This window comes from Nuphar pumila, unplaced genomic scaffold (assembly GCF_984573655.1).
Source record: "Nuphar pumila unplaced genomic scaffold, dmNupPumi1.hap1.1 HAP1_SCAFFOLD_567, whole genome shotgun sequence".
In the NCBI taxonomy this organism is placed as follows: Eukaryota; Viridiplantae; Streptophyta; class Magnoliopsida; order Nymphaeales; family Nymphaeaceae; genus Nuphar; species Nuphar pumila.
In genome coordinates, this window is record NW_028323403.1 from 38142 (window position 1) to 52059 (window position 13918).

At 51.1% G+C, this 13918-nt stretch overlaps 2 protein-coding genes across 2 annotated transcripts; both read left to right on the forward strand.

The window, feature by feature from the left end:
* Positions 1 to 685: 685 nt before the first annotated feature.
* Positions 686 to 1943, forward strand: LOC149810039 (large ribosomal subunit protein eL33y-like). Its single transcript, XM_089994460.1, has 5 exons — positions 686 to 724; positions 811 to 846; positions 925 to 1081; positions 1280 to 1351; positions 1848 to 1943. The coding sequence occupies exons 1-5, from the start codon at positions 705 to 707 to the stop codon at positions 1887 to 1889; spliced, it is 327 nt and encodes a 108-aa protein (XP_089850586.1). The 5' UTR covers positions 686 to 704; the 3' UTR covers positions 1890 to 1943.
* Positions 1944 to 8662: 6719 nt separating this feature from the next.
* LOC149810040 (casein kinase 1-like protein HD16) lies at positions 8663 to 13670 on the forward strand (the record flags this gene model as incomplete). The annotated part of the gene is made up of 9 exons (XM_089994459.1): positions 8663 to 8758; positions 8874 to 9008; positions 9088 to 9161; positions 9302 to 9371; positions 10056 to 10278; positions 10834 to 11120; positions 11992 to 12159; positions 12565 to 12963; positions 13392 to 13670. Coding segments are annotated over exons 1-9 (1731 nt in total), but the record flags the coding sequence as incomplete, so codon positions are not given.
* Between the last annotated feature and the right edge of the window lie 248 nt (positions 13671 to 13918).

Sequence of the window (13918 nt, forward strand, 5' to 3'; positions counted from 1 at the left end):
ATTCAATCGCTCCAGTAAACATACCACTTATAGCGGCCATACTCGATGCTTTCTGTGGGCGCGAGGGCGTTGCCAGGCATAGCCGTGGCAGCTGAGGTTGCCCCATCAAACTTCGAAGCCCCAGCCTGGTTGTACAGTCATCTGATAGCGTAAAACACGAACACAGATTGTATGGTTGCATGCGCTGTGTTGACTCCGCTCCAATAATATTGCTAGCTCACTCGTTGCCGCTTGCGATCGAACAGAGAGTGCAGGAGCAGAGGTTACGGTGCATCAACTCAGCACCAGCCTTGAACTGCAACGCGAGCCGTACATTGCGTGATTACCGCTGAACATCAAGCTATATCTCAACCCTTTGTTTCATCGGACACATGCTCGGAGCCATGAAGCACAAACCCGGAAGGATCTCTTAGTCTAAAAGCCTTCAACTGTGTCGAAGCACGCTCACAAACGTTTATGAATCCGGATGAAGTCTAGAAGTTTTATTGAGACTTTGTTTGGAAGTCTTCTATCCAGCAATGGCACTGGGCTACTTTGCGATAGGGAGCTCTCGGAACGACCGCGTTATGTAGGGGGGCTTGGGGCACCACCACTGACTGAACTCTGGTTCTGTTCTGAAAGCGAGGTTGAAGCCTCATTTAACATTCTGCTTTGACTGAGTCATTCTTTTTCCGTTGTTGTCGCTTTGTCAAACACTTGGCGAAATGAGCGGGGAGAATGTGAGGTAAGATATGCTATCGCAAGCTTTGAGGACAAACCGTTTTGCTGTACATTGAAACAAAGACATCAGTAAATGCACGTTGCTTGCAGGTTGTACGTCACGGCGGCGATGATGGGATTCCGGGGGTAAGTGGGATTGTGTCTGGTTGCTTTCGTTCGAGCCTGCCTGCCGGAGAATGTGTTTGACACGAACATTGTGCGCAGTGGGAAGAACTCCCAATACAATCACACGGCTCTGCTCAAGCTTGACGGCGTGGAGACGAAGGTAGAGGGTCAGTTTTACTTGGGAAAGCGTGTGGCGTACATTTACAAGGCCCCAACACTCAAGAAGGGCACACACTTCCGGTGCATGTGGGGCAGGGTATGTTACTCGTAAAGAAAATACCTGTCTCAACATTTACGTTGAACAAGCTAGCAACCTTCATCCTGGCTCCTGTCTCTGACATCGTGCTTGCAGAGTCACCTTAAAGGGACTTTGGCCTTCCTCGGTTGCGACACAACAAGCGATACGGCATTTTACTTCAGACTTCCGCGCGGCTGATGTACGGCATTCATGCAGATCGTGGCACCACATGGCGGAACAGGCACAGTACGCGCCAAGTTCACAAAGAACTTGCCACCAAGGGCAATGGTGTGCACCCTGACTCTCTTTCAAGCTGTCTTTTAAACGATCGCTTGTATGGAGATGACAAGTCCGTATCCCTGCATATGGGATAGTCTGATGCGCAGTGCATGTGATCAAGATGGCTTGTCAATAGCATATTTAGGCATGTGCCATGACTTGAGGCCGGTATTATTGAATGGTATGGCGATAGGACCCGGACAGAGAGGTACTAACATCGTGTCACGCAGAGAGTAATTGCTGTGGAGTGAATGAATGTAGTGCGTTGATGGTCCTAGCAAATCGCCCTCAGTTCCACCATCCAAGGAATGTATGCGTACATGTTGCTATGTCTGCTGTGAACTTTTGGGCTTTCTGCTCGTCGATCATTGATCACGGCACATCTTGTCTGGACAGGCCATGTGCGTGGCCTGCTACATGTGTCTTCACAGCCGGACGGCACGAGTTCCAGTCTCATTTATTTTTCAGAGTCTTTGCAAGACTGACTATCTCGGGGTGTGTGCAGGGAGGACGAGTGCGCGTCATGCTATACCCTAGCCAGATATAGACGACAGTCAGCCTTTTGGATAATCACCCCCACCCTGTAATTCAAGACGCAACCATACTGATCATAGTCAAAATTGCTCAGAGCTTGTAAGCACAAGCGCCCAGGGCTTGCCTGAACACACAGGTGCACTAGGTTGTGGGAAGGGACACTGCAATATGTTACCGCAGTACATATGCGATGCCCGATTTCTCAGGCTCTGTATGTTCATGATTTTGGTTCACATCAGGGCAGACTTAAAGAACTTCACATCATTGTGTTACAACCCCGGCAAGCGCTGTAGTTTCGGGTGCATGGCTCGAGTATCCCCAATCACGCAACAATGTAAATTCTGATCAATACGGTAAGTGGACGAAATTTTGGGGGCGTGGCATTCATGAAGGCTACATGCATGTGAGCTGATGATGATGTATCGTTTCACTGCAACCACATGGACATTGGCAACTCCAAGAACTACTTGGGAATCCTGGTGTTTAAATCCAAGAAGCCCCCCAAGAAGTAAGTTTTTATTGTGCATCACAGAACTTGCAAGTGTCTTATTCTTCATGGTTCACTCGTTTGGTGAGAGGAGGAACTCAAATCCGTTGTGTACCAAGGTACTTGACTTTAAGTGTTACAAGCGACAGGGCCGGCAAATCTAGGAAAGGCTACCGAAAGACGAACAAAAGAAAAGAACAAGGAAGACAAAGCACACAGCGACACAAACAAACAACGAAGCTAGTCAGACCTCAACCGGGCCCTCTGCCGGCTCATCACATCCTGGCTGGAAGTTGTGTCCAACACGCACAGCAATGCGCGAGAGTTGTAGTACATGCGCGCATTGCCCTTGCAAAGGGCGCAGCTGAGCTCCCGACGCACGGTCCGGACAATAGCGGCTTTAGACACCCGACCCGCCGCCGCGAAACTGTATTACTTGCGTAGCTTAGGTTGCTGGTTTTCTTGTGTGTTTTGTCTTAGTTTGTGACGTTGTTTTCAGTGTTAGTTTCTGTGTTTTTTCCTGTTTTGCCAGCCCTGTCGCTTGTAACCAAGGTATTACTTGACTTTAAGTAGTACAGTTTCCGTACTGCAGTACCAAGCAATCATGTCTTGGTAGAACACTGACCATGAGATATGCATCCTACTGGAAACTCTACGTCGTTCATGTGCCACCAAATTACAAGCTGACACCTTCAATGCATATGCTTTGATCGACAAGTTCATCTTCGACACATGGTGATTTGTGATTTGGGGTTGTCATTTGCAGCACAAGGCCTTGGCCTCGAGTGCTACCGGTAAGCAGTCTCAGCTCTCGTAGTACAGTTTGGTTGTTTTGCACAGAATGTGGGCCGGCAGTTCATGCCGGGTTGTGAGCTGCCGGTTGATGAGGCAGGTGAGGTGTAGAGGGGTTGGTGTGTCGTGTTGTAGCGCTCCTGCTTTGCTCTCCCTTACTCTTGTCGGCTAGCTGTTTTGATTGTCCTTTTTTTTCTTTCTTTGTTTTCCTGTGTGTTTGGTTTGATTTTCTTTCGTGTGTTCTTGAATTGAGTCGTCCTTGTCTGCAGTTTATTTCTGCTTTGCTTTCCCGCTTCGTTGTAACACACACAGTTTGGTTTCATTTAGTTTAGTTGGACTACCACCTGTGAGCTCCCCTGCGTGTGCCTGTGAGGTCGCCTTTCAAACACCTTCGCTCTCACCGCTGCGCACGCTCTCAGCTCTTGCAATCATGCTTTCTGAGATACCACGCCACCTAGCAATACAGCACTCGCCCGTCTCATGCCGGCCACCCTGTGCCTCTCGAGCTCCCGTTCGTCTCTTCCAGCCCCAACTATCCGTGTAAGTGCCTGTGTTAACGTGTGCCTGTGCTCGTCTGTCGAGCTCATTTGCCTGTGCCAATTCCGGACACTGAGGCCTCGACCGGGGCTCCGGCACCGCGCAATGTGCGTGTGAACATGACCCATGCAGCCCTTACCCATGGCTCATGTGCATTCACGTGTATCCATCTCTGTCGATCGGCGAAGAGGCTATGTTGCGACAATACATCTCATACTGAGAATCTGTTCCACGATGGCAATGCGATCCAAGTGGACTGCATTGTCAGCTCAGGCGCAGGTCGTGAAGCGGCCAGAACAGGACAACCTGGCATGCAAGACCACTGCACCCACCAAGGTGTGTTTGAGGTTCAATTGGCATGGCGGGCGTCACAATCCGGTTTTGATGCCGTACGATGCCCCTTGTACTTCAGGCTGCAGTCGTATGCCTTGATCGATGCAATGCACGAATATGCATGTACACTGGGAGTGTGAGTGTGATTCTGGTGTGAAAAACATTACCGTAGACTACAACACTGGCGTAGTATCGGACTGTTGGACGGTCTCGCGTTGGGCATGTTCTATAGCTCCATTTAATCCAAAAACCTCTAGTAGACACCTGGAATTCGGATCACACATAGGAAACGTCCCGTCACGCATCATCTCTCATCGTCTCACTGCCGGATACATCTCAAAGTCACGCTGCCTGGAAAGCCTCTCCACGCATGAATTTTAGCCAACTACGGTGCTGGATCCATCATCACAGCAATGTGTAATTCCAGGACAAAGGTTGACATCGCAGTTCCAAGCTACCTCCGTCGGTCCCGGTCATCAATTCGTGAGCGTTTGTAATCGCGATCATCATCGCCGTAACGGCCACGGTCGCGCTTGCGATCGTCTATGCTGTCTCGCCGGTCGCGGTCGCCCCGGTCATGACGGCCCCGGTCCCCTCGCTCCCGGTCGCGCTCCCTGTCCCTGTCACCGTGCCGATCTCCGTGACGTTCTCCATCTCCCCCTCTTGATGCTGGAGGAGGGGGCAAATCTCCTCCGTTTTCTCTCGGTCTGCATCCATGCCCCGCTCTGTAAGGCTCGGTGTGAAAACCTGCTCGTTCTAGCGTTGAAGGGCTGGCCGTCTTGGCTGTCAAAGCCAATCATGCCAGACATCAACAAATGGGGTGAACTTTCACTTCATGTCAGAAACCATGCAAGAATGAAGACTATGCTGGCTTGAAAGTGCGCTTTTGCATTGGACAAATGGACACTGAACGATGCATTGGCCACGGCATCACTGCTAAGACACGCTTTCTGCCACAGTTACGTAAAGGTAATGAAATGCTCGGTAGAGATAGCGTCTGGATTCAGGGACAATTTTAACACTCCAGGTCATCCAAAATGTTATGACGTGATCGCGTCTTCATATGGCGTTGTTGTCCCAACATCCAGGCGTTTACAGTATCTGAGGAGATCGAAGTTTGTGAGCGAACGCATCAAATGTGATGCCTGGAGCCTGGAGCACATGAAGCGTCAAACAGGACGGGCGATGGGGGAATGTCAAGCAAACATGAACGTCCACACTCTCTACGAGCGCAAAGGGCAAGCAAAGTGTAAGCGGGCCCTCCTACATAAGCTTTTCTGAATCGGGCGCCCCTTTCTTGGGGAAAAAGCAGTGTATTAATTGATCAGTTTGGCTGTAAAAGACTAGAAGCCACGAGCCTTTGCCTGGGCGGTTGCACACCTGTCACGGTAATCCCTCGGTCTCTCATCCCTGCGGCTTCGGTCCCGGTCACCAAAGTCACGGGAAGCATAGTCACGAGACGGAGGCGGTGCATCCAGCCGTGCGGCAGGCGGCAGGGTAGCTGGGCCCGCGGCGTGCTGCACACCCTTGGCCTGCGAAACGCGCCCCTCACCTTTGCCTCCGCCTAACCGCCGAGGTCGCCTGCATCACTGCCACTGCCTGTCATACCCCTCAACAGCTGCTGAAGAAGCTGAATGGTTCTTGGCAATTCCTTCGTCACACATTTGCTGGCAAGCTGGAAACCCATTAAAGTTGTGGCCTCCAAGTCAAAGAGTACGAGTGTACATCATCAACAAAAGGTGTACACCATCGACAAGTGCGCCACGCAGGCTCATCTGTTCTGCCTCTGTTCGTTGCCTTCCGCGCAGCTTAATACCTTTCTGTCCTGAACCCTGGTTTGACCAGCGAGATGACTGACAGGGTCAGCCAAGAACGCACCAATCCGGAACAGTCCGGCCCCGTTCAACATCCACGCAGACACGCTTGTGCGGGTCGTTGATTTTCTTGCCTGCCGGAAGCGCCTTGTACGCCGACTTCATATCCCCCTGGTGTTCGAATTCAATAAACGCATATCCCCGGCTCTTTCCTTTCTTGTCTCGCACAAGGCTGACACTCGTGATCGGCCCGAACTCCACGAACGCAGCTTTCAACGTCTCTTCGTCAACATCGTAGTCGATTCGTGAGACAAAGAGAGTCTTCATAGGGTCTCCTACTGCGTTTGCATCGGCCTTGGGATCGTACTCGGCCAATGCAGCTTCCAGCCGCGCTTGCTCTGCTGCAGCCTTTTCCTTCGCCTTTTTCTCGCGCCTGCGCATCACATGGTCCAGGTCATGATTGAAGGATAAGCAGGGCTCATCTACGTCCTTTGCAGCAGTAACTGGGTATGGTGCGAATGCGATATGACAACAGCCTCAGATCACGGCACGCATGAGTTGAGATCATGTGATCACGATTATTAAACAGATGAGCATGCATTTGTTGTTGCAGGAGTCCTCAGCAATGTTGAGTAGCTATACGAATGACAATGGCTTCCTGCAGGCACTGTAGTCTTGAGGGGCCCTCGGCTAGCACTATGGTTCGGTACAATCCCCGCACTCCCATGCTGCTACGAACCTCAAACCATAGAAACCTACAACTCATCAGCCTACTGACAGTTCAAATGCCACCCAGCCTGAGTCTCTCGACAAGAGTCAGCAAAGGTTGCCAAGTGCCCCATGAAGGAGACTGTCAGCATTGAGAGGAACAGTGGCCACATGATATGTTGGTGCACCGTCTCCGCATGTGTGAACCACAGACGTGATTTATGGGCTCAAATAGGAGTTGCATGCGCATGCGCCAAAGCCAACACACGTGCCGCAGGCTGCATCCTCGAGAAAAAATTCAGCGAAAATTCCCGAAGATTTCCAAGTGAGCAATGCTTAGACCACTTGTCAGAGCCTGTGCTACAGTAAATAGCGAGGATGGTGTCATGCCCTGAAAACTTCTTACAGCAGCATTTGCATCTGCCCATCCCAGGACGGATTGATACATGGGAATGGCAACAGCGGCCAAATTCACAGCCTGCCAGGTGAATAATTTGCACAGAAGTCAAGAAATTTCGCAAGCCAGCCAGGTAAACGCTTCTGGCAGATCTGTGTACCCATGTGCTGTAGTTGCTGCCATAGGGTGCCAAACAAATGGAGCTGTCCTTACTGATTGTTTAAACTAAGATAAATGCATAGTTATCTAAAATCAACTGATTGAGAAAGCGTAGGATATCTGTTGATGCAGCTTCCTGCCCCATGTCAAAAAGCAATGGGTTGGGTTTGCAGTCAAGCACAGAGCCTTCCAAACCCCATTCCACAAAACTCGCAGAAGAACGAGCGCGTTTGCGTACACCATGATCCTGAAACTTAAGTTGAAATCAACCGTGGATGTCAGATGAACCGCACCTTTCCCTGATGCTCTCGATCTCTATCGAGACCTGCGCTGCATACTCCTTGTTCCTGTAGGCCCTGTCCTCCTGACTGCCAACTTCAGTCTTCGCTGGTTCATATTCTGGATCATCCGGATCTGGAAAGTGGCCAACAAACGGTGCCACACCGAGCATACCAAGAGCCGGCTTCTTCTTCACAATAGGGGCCATAAACGGCAGCTCATCGCGAGGATCAAACAACTCCAGCACCTTTGTTGGCAATCCCGACTTCGAGATGGCCATATTTTTGCGCTCATGATGGCCCAGCATGATGCCAAGCTTGATTTGGCCAGCAGGACGAACGAGTTTCTCAAAAGGACGGCCAAAATCGACGCTTTCTTGATTTTCCACAACGTCACAACATGGATGAGGATGATGATGTAACACAATTAACAACTAGCAGTATCTAGGAACCCATACACGCAACATGGCGAAGACACCAGGAGCAGCGATGTATTGAAAACCACGATCCCGAACAAGCTGGCCTGAAGGTCGCACAGCCTTTTGTCTCAGACCATATTTTCCACCCACTGTCAATCAACACGATATAACCTTGGATCCTCGCAGCCTGCGACTCATGGCAAAGCTGTCTTCTGCACCAGGTCTCCCAGGGAAGTGACAGTTAAAAAAATGAAATCCTACATATTTCATTTCGACTGGCATTATAGTTAGTGTAATTCATACAATTTGACCGATTGCAATTAGACAACCACAGGCACTCGAGGGTGTGTTGGGATATTGTGGCTTCATCACGGCAATCGATCCACAACCAGACGCACAATCGGGGTTGGTGGTTCAAGGGCTTTATTACTGCCGCAATCTTACTTGAGTAGCGCTCCTTGTGCAACGCCCTTGCAGCTTTTCTCCGTTGGCAAGCCTGGGCCGCTTTGTTTTTGAATTGTGTCGTCCCAAAACATCTCGTTGAGCTTACCTGACATGAACGCTGACAGCATTCTTAAGCGCAGTACCTGTGCACCTTGCATATTATACACATGGTGCATTAGATATGCCACAGCTTCGCAGTTCCTCCCGCCCAAAACGTCACGCTGCGATACAAGCAAACGCTAGATTAGGTGGGGAGGGCAAGAGCACAAGGCGTCGAGCAGGCGCACACGAATCATCGCCCGGCAGGGCCAGCCCTGGCGCTGCCAAGCCAAAGTCAGCTTCAAAGGACGAAACTGCGGTTCTTCATCCTAGTGGAGAGTCACCAGTGCCAGCGGCAGCAGGAAGAGCCAAAGCAGGCATGAAAGGCCAAGAGGAGGGCCAGACGGAGCTGGAGCGCATCACCCAAGAGAAAGCGAAAGAGGAAGAGGCAAGTACAGCTCCTGTTCCAGAAAAGGTGCGCATTCTTGCTTGCGTACGGCTCGCTGTTGCGTTTGTGGCTCACTGATAACCTGCTGCTGGCAGGATCATTGCGCACATGAGCATCGCTAACGGTGCTACCCTCTCTGCAGGTTCAAGTCGGAGGCTCACCCGATTACTATGTTGAACGAAAGCTTGGAAAAGGCGGCTTTGGCCAAGTGTACGTCGGACGGCGAGTAATTTCCGTCAAGGATACAGAGTTCAAGGATGGGCCACAAGCCAACTTGGTACGCCTGAGTTGTGTCCGATTGCAAGCGACCATCCGTTCGTTGTCCTTGAACAGACCTCATTTGGTTATTTCTGCAGATGGCGCTCAAGTTTGAACACCGCAGCAGCAAGGGGTGCAATTATGGACCACCATACGAGTGGTCTGTTTACGCGTGCGCCCCAACTCAATCCGCATGAAAAGATTCTTCCTATGGCCCAAATGTGATTTTTTCTGATTTATTGTTTGTTTCGTCGTGCGGACTGGGATGCGGGTTGAATTGCACTCACCTCTCTTGTGTAGTGGACTGCGCAGGTCAGTGGGGGGAGTGCATGGCATTCCAAAGGTTCATTTCAAAGGTCGGCAGGGAGACTATTATATCATGGTGCGTTCATTCTCCTGGTTGCACGAAGGCATCCATGTATGGTTCTAACCTGCTTGGTGTGTGCTGCATGTTGTATCTCTATCTCTATGTTCAGTCTTGGGTTTATGCCTACAACATACATTTCGCTAGTGTATTTAATAACGCAGACTTTCAAGAATGTATTTTGTCAACTGTATTGAGAACCACAGCGTGCAACCACCATTTCATGCTCGACGTTTCATAAACGTGGATTCTTGTCACCAAGTTCCATCGGGTCTGCATCCCTTTGTCCCCTTGCTTGCTTTACAATCTTAGTCATTATAGGCGTCATGTTCCGTATTCCTTGACCATGTCGCTTAGTTAGTGAGAAGCTTTGAGGCACTTATGCTGTACATGCATGTGAGCTTTTGTCAACCACACCTCAGCTTGACAGCATGCATGAACCATAAACCACATGCCTTTAAGTTTTGGAACTGAACATAATGACAATATGCAAGGACCGGCAGGCATCAGGGATCTTGTGCTTGGGATTGGGAATGGGAGTGTGATCTGGATGCTATGGGTGGAAACTGAAGTGGTTTTTTTTGGCATCCTACACAGCACATGGTCAACTTTGAACATTGAAGGCTTAGTGCCACTCATGTGATATACCCGGGGGCTTGGAATGTGTTGGCTTGGGCCAGGAATTTATTTGCGTGTCTGCAGGTCATGGATGTGCTTGGACCAAGCCTATGGGACATGTGGAATTCTCAGGGTCAAATTATGACATCTGAGATGGTAGCATGCATTGCTGTGGAGGCGCTCTACATCCTAAAGGACTTGCATTCGAAAGGCTACGTGCATGGTGATGTCAAGCCAGAGAACTTTTTGCTCGGTCAGCCCAGCACCCCACTCGAGAAGAAACTCTTCTTGGTGGACTTGGGACTAGGTGCGGCTGTGTTTCATCAGAATTCCGGCCAGGCCCCGTGTCTCATTCCTTCTCTTGTTGTTACGAGTGTCCAGTGCAGGGGAAGTGCTGTGTGTCACATGCATGTGCAACTTGACGTGGCCTCTTGCATTCGTGTGTAGTTGTAGTTGCTCTGAGGAGTGGTATCACAATCTAGAGTTCATCCCCACATTACGACTCGCTCAATTTTCAAATGGAGTCCTTCCGAGACGTACACAAGGCATGATTGGTTCCGCAATCAGCAGTGACTGGCAGCAAGCGGAGTTGACCTTGTCAGGACTTCCACTGGTGTCAGTAGTCCCCGATCGTGTGCTTGAAGCCATCTGACACCAATTGAGCCTTTCTGCCATTCAAGGCATATTCCCACGTGCCTTTTGGAGTTGCCAGTGTCCATGCGGATGTGTAGTGTAGGAAAACGTGTAGTGTTGTAAAACGATACAGGCATCATGGGACCACCTTGTCCGTGGCCCCTTGCATCAGTCTGTCTTGAGTGGACACCGTGGCATTGCCTGTGCCTGACGGCAGCTGACTGCGCAGCAACACGATGGAAGGACGTGGTGTGCGGGACTCACGTGGAGTACGATCAGCGGCCCGACGTGTTCCGAGGCACCGTGCGGTATGCCTCAGTGCATGCACATCTCGGCCGCACAGCATCGAGGCGTGACGACCTCGAGTCCCTCGCCTACACTCTGCTGTTCCTGCTCAAGGGCCGCCTGCCGTGGCAGGGCTACCAGGGCGACAACAAGGGATTTCTCGTCTGCAAGAAGAAGATGGCAACTTCGGCTGACATGCTGTGCCGCTACACACACCAGGCTTTCAGACAGGTGAGTGCCTCATCCTGTTGTCTTGCATGCATGTGGATGGGCAGGTGATGCTGCCTGTTACGCAGTGTGTAGGGATGTTAAAATTTCATATAGGAATGGCATGTTGCTTGGTTCGGGGGGTCCAGGTCAGGTTTCACCAGTCTCATGAGCAGTTGCTACGGAAGTGTACACAAGCGATCTCAGAGACTGCTACATGGTATCGTATCTACTAAGCTTTCTGGGCAGTAATCTCTAAACCCTAGGACTACAAGGTAGGCTGACGTAACAAGGAAGCCTGGTTCTGCAGTTACTTGATGTGTTCTCACGGCTGCATCAGCTATAGCTTGCTATAGCCGGGCTTGTTTGAAATCACACCTATGCATATTCTGCGTTCCGCGCTTATCCATACTTGAGTGTGACTGCAGAGTTCACATTGCTTCCAGACACGAGAGTTGGTTTTGTGGCTGATGTGGACTCAGATTGGCAGAGACTCGGATGCGCCGCGTTTTCAGGTGGCGTGGGCGTGACAGCTGTTACAGTATTTCCTGTCGTTTTCTGGTAGTGTCTTTTGCATTTGCTGCGGTTTTGTTTGTCAGTCAATACCTTTGGTGAGGTCCACAGTTTGCACCATGTTTGACGCGTTGCAGCTGAGCAGCCTGAAAGTCTTCAGCTTGCTGGCGCTAATTCCTGACAGGTAGCGAGCATTAGGTCTTCCTCGACGGCATGGCTGTGGCCAAGAGTGTGCTTGTGTGAAATTTCTCTGTGACTAGTTTGAGGTCGGCAAACACACAGAGCACCCCCACACCCTTGCCAGCTTGTTGTCACTCCACGCGCTTGCATATGCACTCTTGAGCTGAGGTGCTTGGAATCTCAAGTACCTTTTCACATGCAGTTCACCGAGGCTGTTGTGAACCTCAAGTTTGATGAAGAGCCCAAGTACGAGGCCTACATGCGGCTCTTTGACCCGCTCTGCGGTCCTCGCAACACACGCCCCATTCAGACGCTCTCACTGCCGACGCCCAAGGTTGGCCAGAAGCGCGCTCGCGACCCCATGGACGAGGTAGGAGCCCTCCTGACTTCAGCAGAGACTTGCTCTCGCCATGATGGATGTTCTCTTTGACAAAACCACCCATCAGCGTGAGCATCGGGAGTTCACTAGTGCAAAATGCTACTGATTGCCACCAAGACCGCCGCCAACACACCTCGAAATGCATAGTTGGCGCTCGTGTCGACTGCACACGTCATGGCAGTTCACATGCGGCTGCTGTGCTCGAACTCACCATTTAGAAACGCCTCAATTGTTCGGAAGTGTTATCCGCTGCTGATGGTCAATTGTCAGGGATGTGCAGCATTGCTGCCATGTAACATACGTGGTGTTTGAGGTTCTCTAAAAGCCAGTGCATGTTTTCTACACTGCGTGTTGGTATGGACATTGCTGAAGCTGACGTTGCTTCTCCTGTTGAAGGTTCTCTTGGACAGCGCTGGCGCCCCGAAAAAGAAGGTCCGCCTCGGCCTTCCCGCCACGCAGTGGATCACAGTCTACAACGCACACCGCCCCATGAAGCAGCGGTACCATTACAACGTGGCCAACATGCGTGTTGAGCAGCATGTCGTCAAAGGCAACGATGACGGCCTCTACATCTCCTCTGTGGCATGCTGCCAGGAGCTTTGGGCGCTCATCATGGACGCTGGCACAGCCTTCTCCGCGCAGGTGTACAACCTCAGCGTGCACTTTCTGCCCAAGGAGTGGATCATGGAGAAGTGGGAGGATGGATTCTACATCACTGCCATGGCAGGCTCCAACTCTGGCTGGAGCCTGGTGGCGATGTCAAAGGGCACCCCATACACGCAACAGTCGTACAAGGTGCGTGCTATAAGGAGATCACCCAAATCAAGCACGCAATGTTTGATGAAATCTATTAGGTCGCTTGCGCAGTGTCATGTTCCGCTCCTCAATATGTCATTTGCTCGCGGACCATTGTTAGAATTGTCCGCACTGTCAGTTTCAAACAGGTCGTTTGAAAATGGTGCAAGGTTTAGGCATGTGGCATGTAGTGTTTATCTCGAGATACCTGTTGCTGAGCAAGGCTTCCAGAACTCTTCCTGGAGGGGATGGCTCCATACTTTCGGCTCGGTGCGCGTACCGGTACGGCAGCCCTGGTACACCATTGACTGGTACGGCAAAATCGACAGTACGCCGAATTCCTGGCAACTGTGGTCTGCTCCCCTGTAGCGCATGCATTCTTTGATTGGTGGCTGTCTTGCTCTGCGTCACGTTGTTGCTGTTCACAGGTGTCTGATTCCTTTCCGTTCAAGTGGATCAACAAGAAGTGGAAGGAAGGCTTCTACGTGACGTCCATGGCCACCAGCCACACGCGCTGGGCTGTGGTGATGAGCAGGAATGCTGGCTTTGTGGATCAGTGCGTGGAGCTGGACTTCCAGTACCCCTCTGAGGGTATTCACCGCAGATGGGACGCCGGCTTCCGCATCACCTCCTGCGCGGCCACCCCAGACCAGGTGTGCCTCGCTCTCACACAACCTTCTGCCAACACCAAATCTGAGCACATGCACGTAACAAGCATGCATGCGTAACCGCTGTGGAACATTTCGCTGCTGCAACGATCGGCCTGATACAAGCCAGGTGGAAAGAACATGGGCTCATGACGTGGGCCTGCCACGCAACAAGCAAAAACCCACTGTCATTTCTTTTGGGTAAGAGGAGAGGCCCTTGTTGTGCTCATTAATGGCAGTGACACAGTGCTGCATGTGGGCTTGTGACATATGCTATGAGCACCTCAATGTCACCATCCAGTTCATAA

What these genes read in the sequence shown, in the direction of transcription:
- LOC149810039 (XM_089994460.1), top strand. Translation starts at nt 705, where the DNA reads ATGAGCGGGGAGAATGTGAG. An exon ending in GCGATGATGGGATTCCGGGG is followed by an intron (nt 847 to 924) that starts GTAAGTGGGATT and finishes CATTGTGCGCAG; the next exon opens with TGGGAAGAACTCCCAATACA. An exon ending in TCCGGTGCATGTGGGGCAGG is followed by an intron (nt 1,082 to 1,279) that starts GTATGTTACTCG and finishes GCATTCATGCAG; the next exon opens with ATCGTGGCACCACATGGCGG.